This window comes from Mastacembelus armatus, chromosome 10, assembly GCF_900324485.2.
Source record: "Mastacembelus armatus chromosome 10, fMasArm1.2, whole genome shotgun sequence".
NCBI lineage: Eukaryota > Metazoa > Chordata > Actinopteri > Synbranchiformes > Mastacembelidae > Mastacembelus > Mastacembelus armatus.
In genome coordinates this window covers 4,059,560-4,071,212 of record NC_046642.1, presented here as the reverse complement: position 1 = coordinate 4,071,212, position 11,653 = coordinate 4,059,560, and the positions used below count along the sequence as shown (strand labels likewise).

At 39.8% G+C, this 11,653-nt stretch overlaps 1 protein-coding gene across 2 annotated transcripts; it reads right to left on the bottom strand.

The window, feature by feature from the left end:
- Window positions 1–4,396: 4,396 nt before the first annotated feature.
- pcgf1 (polycomb group ring finger 1) lies at window positions 4,397–10,957 on the bottom strand. Of its 2 annotated transcripts, none has more exons than XM_026330428.1 (9): window positions 10,833–10,957; window positions 8,652–8,757; window positions 8,359–8,511; window positions 8,209–8,280; window positions 7,767–7,872; window positions 7,552–7,594; window positions 5,465–5,551; window positions 4,849–4,929; window positions 4,397–4,575 (listed from the first exon to the last, which is right to left on the bottom strand). In XM_026330428.1, exons 1-9 carry the CDS (start codon window positions 10,917–10,919, stop codon window positions 4,525–4,527), a joined length of 786 nt encoding a protein of 261 aa, XP_026186213.1. In that variant the 5' UTR covers window positions 10,920–10,957; the 3' UTR covers window positions 4,397–4,524. The 2 variants fall into 2 exon arrangements, with proteins under 2 accessions (XP_026186213.1, XP_026186214.1); XM_026330429.1 differs by having other exon boundaries at window positions 5,465–5,548.
- Between the last annotated feature and the right edge of the window lie 696 nt (window positions 10,958–11,653).

Below are 11,653 nucleotides of genomic sequence, written 5' to 3'. Positions count from 1 at the left end.
GAAGTGCCATGACTTCAATTAGCAGCCGTCCATTGCCTTTATTCCCATTCTTTCGCGCGGCTTTGAATACATCTTGTCACAAGAAGGTCGCGGTCTGGCTGCGGTGTTAAGAAAAGCTTGCCTCCACCCCTGCGCCATATGTTTTTTTCCTCCTCCTATGAATCGTCTTTAACACAACTAGTCAACATGATTGATTGGGTTAACCCGCCTTTACCTCACATTAAACAGCTTCCACCGGGCCCTGGGCAATAATGGCACGCATCTGCCACTCTTAACTCGGTTTGTTTGGAAAGAAGGAAAAAGTCTCCCATGAATAGCAAATGGGCCGGTGTGAGGATCCTAATGAATAAAGCTCAATGGGAGGCGGTGGAAACGCGACGTGCTGCTACTGCCTGACCATTTGCAACAGATTTGTAACTGGATCAAGAGTTTGGTCTATGTGTGTATGTGGGGCTGGTGTTGGGGGGTGTTGTAGTCGTTTAGTGATAAAATGTAATGTGGGCTCTCCATGCTGCTTTTTAATCTTGGTTCTTTTTTGCGCGCAGTTTATCTCAAGACATTTTTATTCTTCCTTCAGATTTCGGGGAAATTGTCCAACATTCAATAACTGAAGTTATTACTGGAGATAATAAATCAAGTAATTCCTGCTTTTCAGCCTCTAGACGATGAAATTAATTTAAAAAAGAAAATAAAAAATATTATAATTTACTTTCCTGAATCATCGAGGGTTAAAATCTCAAATACACATTATGAGTTGGTATTAAAAATACATTTCTTTACTTCAACTAAACGTAAAATCGTCAATGCCACTTACTACTTCAAAAAAAAAAAAAACAGACTGCATAAGAGAAAGTGAGACTAAAAGGAAACTAAAAAGCTCGTTAGGACCGATTTGTTTCTTTTTGGGGGTGAAGCAGAGCAGGCTGGCGACCACAATAGAAGCAATCGGCTGGAATCGTGGAGGTTGAAAAGTCAAGTAGGCCTTTTATTCTGGAGCCACTCTGCACTGGCAGGAGGAACAACACAGTGGATGCAGCTTTAAACAAAAGTCACTGGACAAACGGGCCCAGTGATAAAGTCCTCAGCCTGAATCAACTTCCCGATACAACCGGAAAATACTGGTCCTAATGTTTTTCTATGCATCATTAATATAATGATGCACTCTCATTACAACAGCATTATTATAATGTTATGTACATCTTTTATTCTGAAATTTTAAATTGAAAGCTATATGGCATATTGGCTTTACGATGAAATTAGGATTTATTATAACTAGATTGTACACGTTCATTTATCAGTAACTTAGATTTCCAGAGCAACATTATATCTTGGATTTAATTTAAAAAAAATAAAAAGAAACCTTTTCAAAATAACGTGGGTGAATTACACACACAAACTACCAGTGGTTTACTGGGGTCCACGTTCAGATGGGGGGGGGGGATTTTTCCTTGGTTATAATGATAGAAAAAAAAAAACGACAAAAACAAAGCCAGAGGTGGCAGGAGAGACAAGTTGCAATCTAGCAGAGGTCCAACAACAATTCAAAAAGCTTCATTCTGGCCTGAAGGTCACAGCTTTAGGGATTATTTGTTTTCCTGGACATAAGAGAGCCCTGCAGGGACATGCTCAGTTTATAAGGGAGTCTGGGGGAAACACACAATACGCTCATATGTGTGTCTGTGTCCACGTGCTGCTGCTGTGCATGTTCATCTAATTCCTCATTTGGAAACATGGCCTCGGGGGACTGATTTGGATCAGCCAAAGGTTCATATTAACTTTCTAGATGTTAATATTAGTAGTAATTAGGAAGATTTTAAAATCTGGATTCTAAATGAAGAACTGGCTTTGAAAAACCCAACTGGAAAAGAAAAAACTACATGTTAACACCCTCCTTTTTGTTTAGTGTCTCTCCCTCAGTCATGAGAAGATCAACAGTTCATCCCTTAACAGCTGCCGTATTCCAGGTTATACTCCCCTGTACTAAAAGAGTAGAGAAGCGGAAACAATTAAGGTTTTTCCTTCATAAGAAATCAACATAGTAGTGAAATAAAATACAAACACCTGCACACAAACCTGCTGAAAATTCATTAGGTACATTTACTGTTATATTTTGTAGTTTAGAGTTATGACTATTGAAATGTCCTGATTGCTGCAGCACAGTCTACTTAGAGACAGTAGAGGCAGGATAAGATGCAAGGCTTGTATATATTATCAGCCAGTGTCAGGTTATCAGAATCTTTCCTTTCACTCTGGACATGCTCACACACAGCAAAACTTCATTCCTGCCCACACTGAAAAGCACCAAGTGTGCCACCTAGTGCTGATGTGGGAGGACTGTTTGGTTACACAGGAACAACATGCAGTAAATTCTACGATGGCACAACGGTTGTAGGTTTAGTATAAAATCTTCAGTCCAACGCAGTAATCCTCACTAAGCCTTCACAGTGCAGTGTTTTCATATAGTTTCTCTGCAAGCTTCTAAAACGTGCAATAAAATGTCACCACAGTGTGTCACATAAAACAAAAAGGTGGATGTCTGCTGACCTGATGGCAACTATGCTGCTTGAAGGGACACATGAAGCTGAGTTTACTCATCATACAGGAGGACAGCACCTGTGGAAAGACTGTGTCCTGTGACTGTGGAAGGAGCTCTCTGGAGTCCAAAACACTACCCACTACCCAAACATGAGGGTCATCTGCAGCTGAACGGAGAATTGCAAACCGAGGGTGTGGAGTTTGACAGGTGCAGGCATTTATCAGGCACGCAGGGTCTAATGAAAAGATGCTGTTGAGCTGCATTATTTTTCTCCTCCAATATTATGAAATGCGCTGCCAAATCATGAGCGGTCCCTCAACAACAACAACAAAAAGAGCTCAGGGATGCCTGCCCAAATAATTAAAGCAAAAAATTAATACTTTTAATAATATAAGCAAGTCTTTATTGCAGTAGGTCAATAGTAGGCAGTGCCAATATAAAGTTGAGAGTCATTTCTAGGTCCTTTGGTTAAACTGTTTTGTTACTATGGAATTTTACATATAAATATGCTCTATATTTGTTGGCACTGGTGCAGCTAAAAAGCAACAGCAATATCTATATATTTTTTTAAAATGACTGTATGAGTGCAAATATAAAACATTCAAACTCTTTCCAAATGTATTAGCTTTGCTCTGATATAAACTCAAATCATCCCTGGTCGTTTTTAGACTTTATAAGAGCCACTAATCACAATATGACAAGTAAAACAAAAACGCACTCAAGTTCTAGACGGGTAACACAACACTACAAACAAATCCACAACATGTTTACTGAAGTTTTAAGGGAGTGATAAAGGAATTTCCAACATAGTGAACACTGCTCAGATTACAGCTAAGGTCAGCTGTAAAATTGGAAAGGATGCGGCAGAGCTGTAAATCTGTCTTGAGCAAGCTGTGGGTTTGCAAGAGAAGAAAAGTACTGAGGGAGGCCACCATGATCCGTGACTGTCATCTGAAGCCTGGTGGTGGCAGCATTATGATATGAGGATTTCTTCCTACAGCAGACCCAAAAGGTTTGGGAATTATAGACGCTACACACCAGAGAAGAACCCAACAGGAAAATCTGCTGCCAGCAGCACAACAACTGCAACTTGGAAGATTTATCTCAAGTAGAAAACAACCTCAAACACAAAGCCAAAGCTGGATTGTGGTGGCTTTAAATCATCAACAACCGGACGAGTCAGCATCCAGGATTTAGGCTGGACTTTAGGATTACTGTTCATTGACAGATCCTCTGACAGAGCCTGAGCAGGTTTGTAAAGAATAATGGGGGGAAATGCAGTGTCCAGATACATAAAGCTGAAACATATTCACACAGACTCAGGACTGTAACCGCTGCTACAAACTCTTTTCACCAAAAGGGGCCAATAATTCTGTATTCAGTTATTTGCCGTTTTATATTTCTACTTCACACCAATTTGCATCATTGATGACTTGTTCTTTGTTAATTGGTGATGAAGTCTAATTATATCAAACAATGAAACATGAAAAACCCAGAACTCCATGACGGAGTATAATGTCACTGCACCTCAGTACGCTGTACTAATCACTACTAAGAGCTGAGATATTGTGATCTTATTATATATCTCATTTTTTACAAAACGTTTCATTCTTCTGTCCGCTCAGTATCTGAATACCAAACCCAGTTATTAAAAATGATACTCTTGTAAGTCTTTGTTCATATTGTCATCTAACAAAAACAAAGTCTAAGGCAGTCTAGTCGAGGTTGGAAAAATAAAGCAATGTGGAGCCAAACACATAAATGTGTATTCATTGTTATAAAGTTAGGTAGAAAACATCCGTCAGAGCTTGTACGCTAATTTTGCTGAGAGGATACAGTCAGTCATTTATACAAACTTAATTTTCCCATTTAAAATTTATTTTCAAAAATACAAAACAAGGAAAATAAGTATATGTACACAAACACTATTAAAATAGAATATGTATTGTACAAAATATGTACAGCTGTCCTCAGACTGAAAGCAAGTCCTATCTGGTTCTTTTGTCCTTGATGGTGTAGTGAAGGACTAATGGTTGGGCCTAGAGGGAGAGAGAGTATAAATATATATATATATTATTTTGCACCTGACACACATAAAGCTAAATGTTTTATTGGTAATGCTGAAATATTACATTTGAAATGATGTTAAAATAAGTAACTGTTAAGTTGAGCCAGTGAGAATTTCTATTTTCTATTACACATCCATAAATTGTATCCTGATTTTCCAAATGAATCCAAGTCAAGAACATCTGCTCAAGTGTGAAGGAATGTATGACATTTGTTGGCATCAGCTGACAGTGGCTGAACCGTACCTTGCCAAACCAGTGTGAGAGCCATAACCGTTTCATGGTCATGTGATCAGGCAGATACTCGTTATTGAACAACATCTGGACCTATGGGGAGACCACACAAACAGATGTGAGGGGGGAATCTGAAAGGAACATCTGTGATTATTATTTATGTGTGAAAGATGCAACAAGAAAGCTGAAAAACTCTGCAAGCAAGGTTTGACACTGTTGCTGTCATGAACATAGTTAAGTTTGACTAAATCACAATCACCCAAACTTCTCATCTGATGGATAATTGAACCCAACTGCCTCCACGGTGTGAGGAAGTCTCAGTAATTCACAGGAAATCTATCAATTCCCCACAGAGTACAGAGGAACACGACTGGTATTAATAAATTTGTTGAGTGAGAAAATCTGCACATGGGTAGATTTTCTGCATCGTTATGTGCCAACAACCAATCAGATTTCTGGACAGTTTCTTTACTGTTCTGGTTTCAATAAATTCAGCATGATAGGATTAACACAATGGGTTTATTCATTGTTCCCTTTTCATGACTCTTAAGTAATTTTACCCAGTATCACGTAAGCAACACATCACTATCACGTCTTGTTTTATCAAATCAATAAATCAGTGACTGACCTGGTGTTTTTCCACATTTAGCCGGTGACAAAGCACCTTCCGTAGGTGTCTCACCTCCGCTCGGACAGAGCAGCGAACAAACTTCTGCTGCAGAGACAGGGTTCAACAAAAACAATGTAAAACTGCAAATGAACTACATGTTTAGAGAAGGTCACCTTTAAACCTTTGCTCCTCTGACACTTGTGGTCAGCAGGGAGCTAGTTAGGGAGATGTCTTGTTTTCTTGATATGTGCTGTATTAAACATTTAATAGTCGACTGCACCACGGAAAATTATGTTCATTTCACTTTTGGACTTCCCATCAATTTGGTCAGTATTAAGAGTATCACCTGCTGAGACCGTAAACTTTTTCTTGGAGCACAGATTTATATTTTTGGTTTTTACCGTTCCGTAATAGTAAAACACTTATAAATGTCTCTTTAGGTTTTCATGTAACACTAGAAGTAGAGGCTGCACTTGTAAATTTGTGCATTTTTTTCAAAACTGTTCCTAAAATCTCAATCCAACACTCCAACACAAGGCAGCGTTCTCTGATAAAAGGTCACAAAACATATTTCGGCCATGTAAGAAAAGCACACTAATAATGAGGAAACTGTATCCGGAGGGTGTGGCACACTCCTGTTACACCCCCCCCCCCCCCCCCCCCCCCACACACACACACACACACGCAGTACAAAACAATATTTCTTTCACTGCCAATGCAAAGAAATTATTTTAACAACTTTCCACTTCAGCAAAAACAATGAAATATGATTGGATATGTGACATTGTCCATGATAAAAATATATCAAAGGTTAAAAGATAAAACTCAAAATCGAACACTGTGAGGACACAGGCCTGGCCTTGGCAAACTGATCTCACATTTCACCCACGTGTGAATAAGAATCATGAGTGTCATGAGCGTCAGCTCTATTTTACAAAGGTTAAACACGACTGCATAGGGAACGAAGATGCATCTTCCTATTAGCATTAATATAATGTGAAGTTTCGTCACATCCTGCATGACTTTGTGTAAGTTCTGAAAAGTTTCTTTCAGTTGTGAAAGCATTAAAACCAAAATAAGACCCATGTCTGTCTTAAGAGAGTCTACCCCAGCTGATAAAAGACCTCACCACCACTAAGCGATCTGTTAAGTGAGGGTGCCCTCTACTGGCTGACTGAAGCCTTTGCAGATGACAGACAGTTGATTTCGACACATACGATGAGTTTTATTTTAATTTATCAGGAAGTGATTTTTGTTCAAGTCTGGTTCTGTCTGATCCCTCTTCTCCTGATAAACACGTGTTCCTCAACAAATGGTTCTTATTAGAGGATCTGGCCTCATCAGAGAAACCTCAGGGAGTAGTGATTCCATCTGCATATGTTAACATTTGGGATGTAAATTTGTATGTGTGCACAGAAGGAATATAAGAATATAGCTGTGTGTGTATTCATATTCATAGAGTATCATGTCAACTTAAAGAGTGAAACAGTATTTAAGAATTTGTTTCACATTGCTTGTAGTACCAAACACCCAGTCATCACCCAGCAATGTATTTATGCCCAAAGCAGTCCTGGAATAAATAGACAGGGTTTTTCTTTTATATATATCTTGCATTGTATAAGTCAACATTACCACAAACATTACTTTACTGCACATTACTGCACTGCCCTCTCATTTTAAGACGCAAGTGAAAACCACCACAACGCTTTATCCAACAGCTAAAACTCCAATTATTAAGAAATAAATGGTCTGGCTGGGAAATAAAGGAGGATTATATGCTTAACTGGTATACGCGTCCCACTAATCCCTGTCTCTCTGTGAATATAAGGCTTCATCTGCAGCCAGACTACCCAACTCTGAGTGCTGATTTCTGCTGCTGCAGCTGATGTCATTGTGCTATGTGTTTGCTTAGCAGTTAAGAGCAGAAAATGACTTGCTAAGGCTTTAAAACTAAGCCCTCAGGGATGTTTTAAATGGTTGTGTAAACACGTGAGTCAAGTTGGTCAGAAAGCATTCAAAACGAGCACTACAGTGTCTATATAGAGTTTTACTGAAACCTAGAGCTAAATACACTGAGATAAGTTTAGTTTGTTGCTATGACTCACCTGAAGAGTAAGTTTTGTTTTATCTTTTCCGGCAAGCGATGAACTGCAAAGACAATACAGGTTGGATGAGTCTTGGAACTCAAACATATACTAAGACATTCACCACCAGGTAGACGGAGAAATAAGTTTAACATTTCTATATGATTAGAATGAACTGTATTTTATAAAAACACTGATCAATTAAAGATAAAACCATCAGAAAAGGGGAAGCCTACCTTAGCCTTTCTAAACACAGCGAAACCTGCTCATCGTATCTGTAGAAGTGCGCTTTTGAATGGTCAAAGCTTGTGTACGGTAAACCTGCAGCATCTGATACAGAATCTAGTGAAGAGACAAAGTTCACAAATAAAAGAACACATTAGTCATCATGGTGCTGACCTGGCAGGCTTTTGCAAATCTCATTATCCACATAACTCAGGGTGGAATCAACTGTTCCACTGTCTTCAACATTGTGTCACCGTACATAAACACCAGGCCAATCTGGTATTTGAGTAGAGCTCCGTCAAATATAATCAATTTCACCAACACTGATATGTTTTAAAGGTGGCAGATGTGACAGCACTGCCCCTCTGTGGAACAGTGTGGGTGTTACACAAACAGGACCACACAAAACTCACAAATCCATGAGCCACAGACTGAGACATCATGAAGACTTACCGTCCCCAGCAGGTTGGATAACTCTCTCTAACCCACGCGACTGATAAAATTCCTTTATTCTTTTGTCTTCACCTGAAAACGAAGCATGATACTATGAGACAATCTACACAGACATGTTCTAGCTTATATAAATGATTTTTGTGTACATACTTTCTTGAAGTCCAGGCACCAGTTTGTAGACAATGTCTTGCATCACTCGATCCAGTTTGAGGTTGAGTAACGGCTGAGTTTCATGGATTTTAATGTTGCACATTGGACAATACTTGCTTGTTTGCAGGTATTTCACAATACAACTTTTACAGACTGCAGAGCAGAAGGAAAGACATTTCATTATGAGCCAGACAGCTGCTGCACGTCCTGCTCTATATTATTCTTGTGAAGCAGCATAAAGACTTTTTCAAGTTCATAACACTATTATTTTGTCAAGCTCTGTCAAAACTCACATGTGTGCAAACACTCTGTAATTGTTGTGGCATCTATAAAGTAGCCCGCACAAAGGTAGCAGACAATGTGTTCATTCAGGTCCTTGATCTTCAACTTGACCTCCTCCTGTTAAGACCAACAAAAACGGGTTTTACATATTTGAAAAGTTTGGTGCAAAAAGTGCATTTATAACCCAAACAAAATGTGACGCAACAAATATTCAGCACTAAACAAGTGAAACTAAACTGGCTATTTGGATGTAACAGTTGTTATTTTCAAAACAAACAGGATGAGCACCACAATTTAAAAACACCAGGCATTTTGACCAATTATACAATCGACAGCGTAGGAATGTGAACTTGTCAGCGCTAAGGTGGTCAGATAACCATCAAACTGCACCAGAGACTGAACACTACACCTTCCTCTACAATCTCCAAGCCTGAGAATGCAAACTGATTCAGCCTTGTTCCACCCACTCCCTTACCTTGAGACAGAACATACAGCCAGTTGGTGGTTTATTAGGTCACCTAGCTAAAACTAATACAGTCTACCACAGCAGCCCTGTAATAAATCTTCCCATTATGAAGTTCATGGTGACAGTCAATGGCTGTAACATTAAGGCTACCTCTAACTTCCACCATCATTGTTCTACTTAATTGCCAGAACAGCCCAAAACACATCATAGCTGTTTCTACGAACCTGTCACTCAACGGAGGTATCCAGCTGTGGCACGGTTCGAGGTAAAACAGACGAGTACAGACGAGAAAATAATATCCGGCCATGTCTTTCTCTGTATCATTTCCAATGTTACTACACCTGATGATGCAGCACAGATACTGACATTTCCAGCATTCATGCTGAGTTTGTCAGATAAGACCCCGACCATGACATGCTACCTGGTCACTGGCAGAAGGGCTGTGTGTCTGTCATGTTTCTTCCCACATGTTGGCTGGGATGCACAGTTTTGTTGTTTGTTGGCTAAAAAAACAAAGATAACGCCACTTTCAAGCTGTTCTCATGTTTCCCTGTTTGCTAAACGACCTGGAGTCTCTAGTATGGACACAAACCATCTTTACACAAAAACACAGTTGTACAACCAGGGGTGATTTTAGACCCTTTTTAGGGTGACTTGGAAAGTGTGTGGTTGAAACTGATGTAGCTGCACTGACTAAGGGAATGAGCTACTGTAACTGATGCATTTTATTATTTTAGTTTAAGTAGAGATAAAACACTAAACCTGTGAAGTATTACAAAGCACTGCAATTATTCTTCATTAAAAATAAAAGAAAATTTAGTTTGATGTTTACATCACGAAAACAACCAGGTTCAGGTGCGAAAGGTGAGCTCAAAATGACTACATTACCCATAATAACAACCCAGTACAGCACTCAATTAGAGTCATATAAATCTGTATGGATCAATTAATGCCTTTAATTTAATTATAGATTCTGTGATTGGATAATAATTTTGCTGTTTGGTTAGTAGCACAGCGAAGGAGAGAGGAGGACAGTGATGGAGACAAGGGGAGAGAGCAGGGTTTAGTCCCCAGGTAGACCCCTGGGCATAGACCCTGTATAAATGCACATGAGTCCCCTAAAGTCTGAAGAACCGCCCGTGTACAACACAGATTACCTTTCAGTCCCGTATCGCTAACATTTCCCTCCAGCTCAGGTGCTCTGATGATGACCTTTGACCTCAGGTGTAACGAATGAAGTGAGCTACATGTGAACAGACCGGACAATGGGTCGGGGATCGAACCTGGCGTGTGAACTTAACGGGGCCAGATGAAAACAACGTTGCACAGCGACAATACGTTCAGGCACGAGGTGCAAACGGATGAAGATGCCGTTAGTCAGAGACCGACCACAGGGACCTCGTTAGACAACAAGCCGAGAGACCCGCCGCCGTTCCCGTCCAAGTCCACTATCCGCTGCTGTTAACACGACTGGACACCGAGAGATGAAAGAAGTGCGAGTTATGTGACGGGATTTGGACACGCTGGAGCCGAACAACACGGGTGGACTCTCACCGTCCACGCATGCTCAAAAACGGCTCTCTTCAGCATCGCTCCCTCTCTCTCCATCAGCGGAGACGACAACGATCTCCGGTTAATGCACGTGTTTAACCCGTTTCTGTAGCAGTTTGACCCCCCCATGGTCTCTGACCCGATACCGGTGAGGTCGAACAACACGGCCACTCACCTCGTTCCTCAATGGGTCCAGTTTGTAGACGGACTGTAGCTGATTTCGTAGCCGCATCGCTATTGCCATCGGACCTTGCTCCGCCATCTTTGGGATTTATGCTTACTTCCGGGTAAACCGGATGTGGCGTTTTAGCAACCCGGTGAAGGCGCGTGAATGACAAATATAAAGGAGAAAAATAAACAACAAATAAAATAATAATAAATAAATTATATTATGCTTCCTCCTCACAAAATTATGTGTACGGGGATTGCATTTATTTAATACGATTTAATGTAATTTTTACTTTGTAAAAACAAAAACTGCCTACACTACCTTATCAATTTGATGTACATAACTAATTACCACTCTTACTGGAAGGAGGCAAACTGGTCAGGCTAAGCCTTCAAAACTTAAATCTAAACTTTAAAATAGATTTTTTTAGTGGATGTTAATCTAAGGAAGAATGTTCAGCTATTTACATTACATTACAAAAGTCCTAGGGTAACTAACAGGTACACTCCAATAAGATTTACAGGAGGAGATAAAAAGAAGTTATGCTATGCTAAACAGGATTAAAAAATAGCCTCGAGTTTGCACACATGAACCATGTGGTCCTGGATCAGGCAACCTGTTCCATAAGTTCAGTGTATAAATACTAAATGCAGAAGGAGTTGCTGTCTTGTGATTTAAGCGGCTTATTGGGTTTGTAATTGACAATTTCTCTGAAGCTCTTAGTTTTTATACACAAAATACATTTATGTCTTTATCTTTTTGGCTGGTTTAGGTCTACACATACATTTTTCCATTAAAGGTCAGGGTCTGTGCTCATCCCCTAGTTA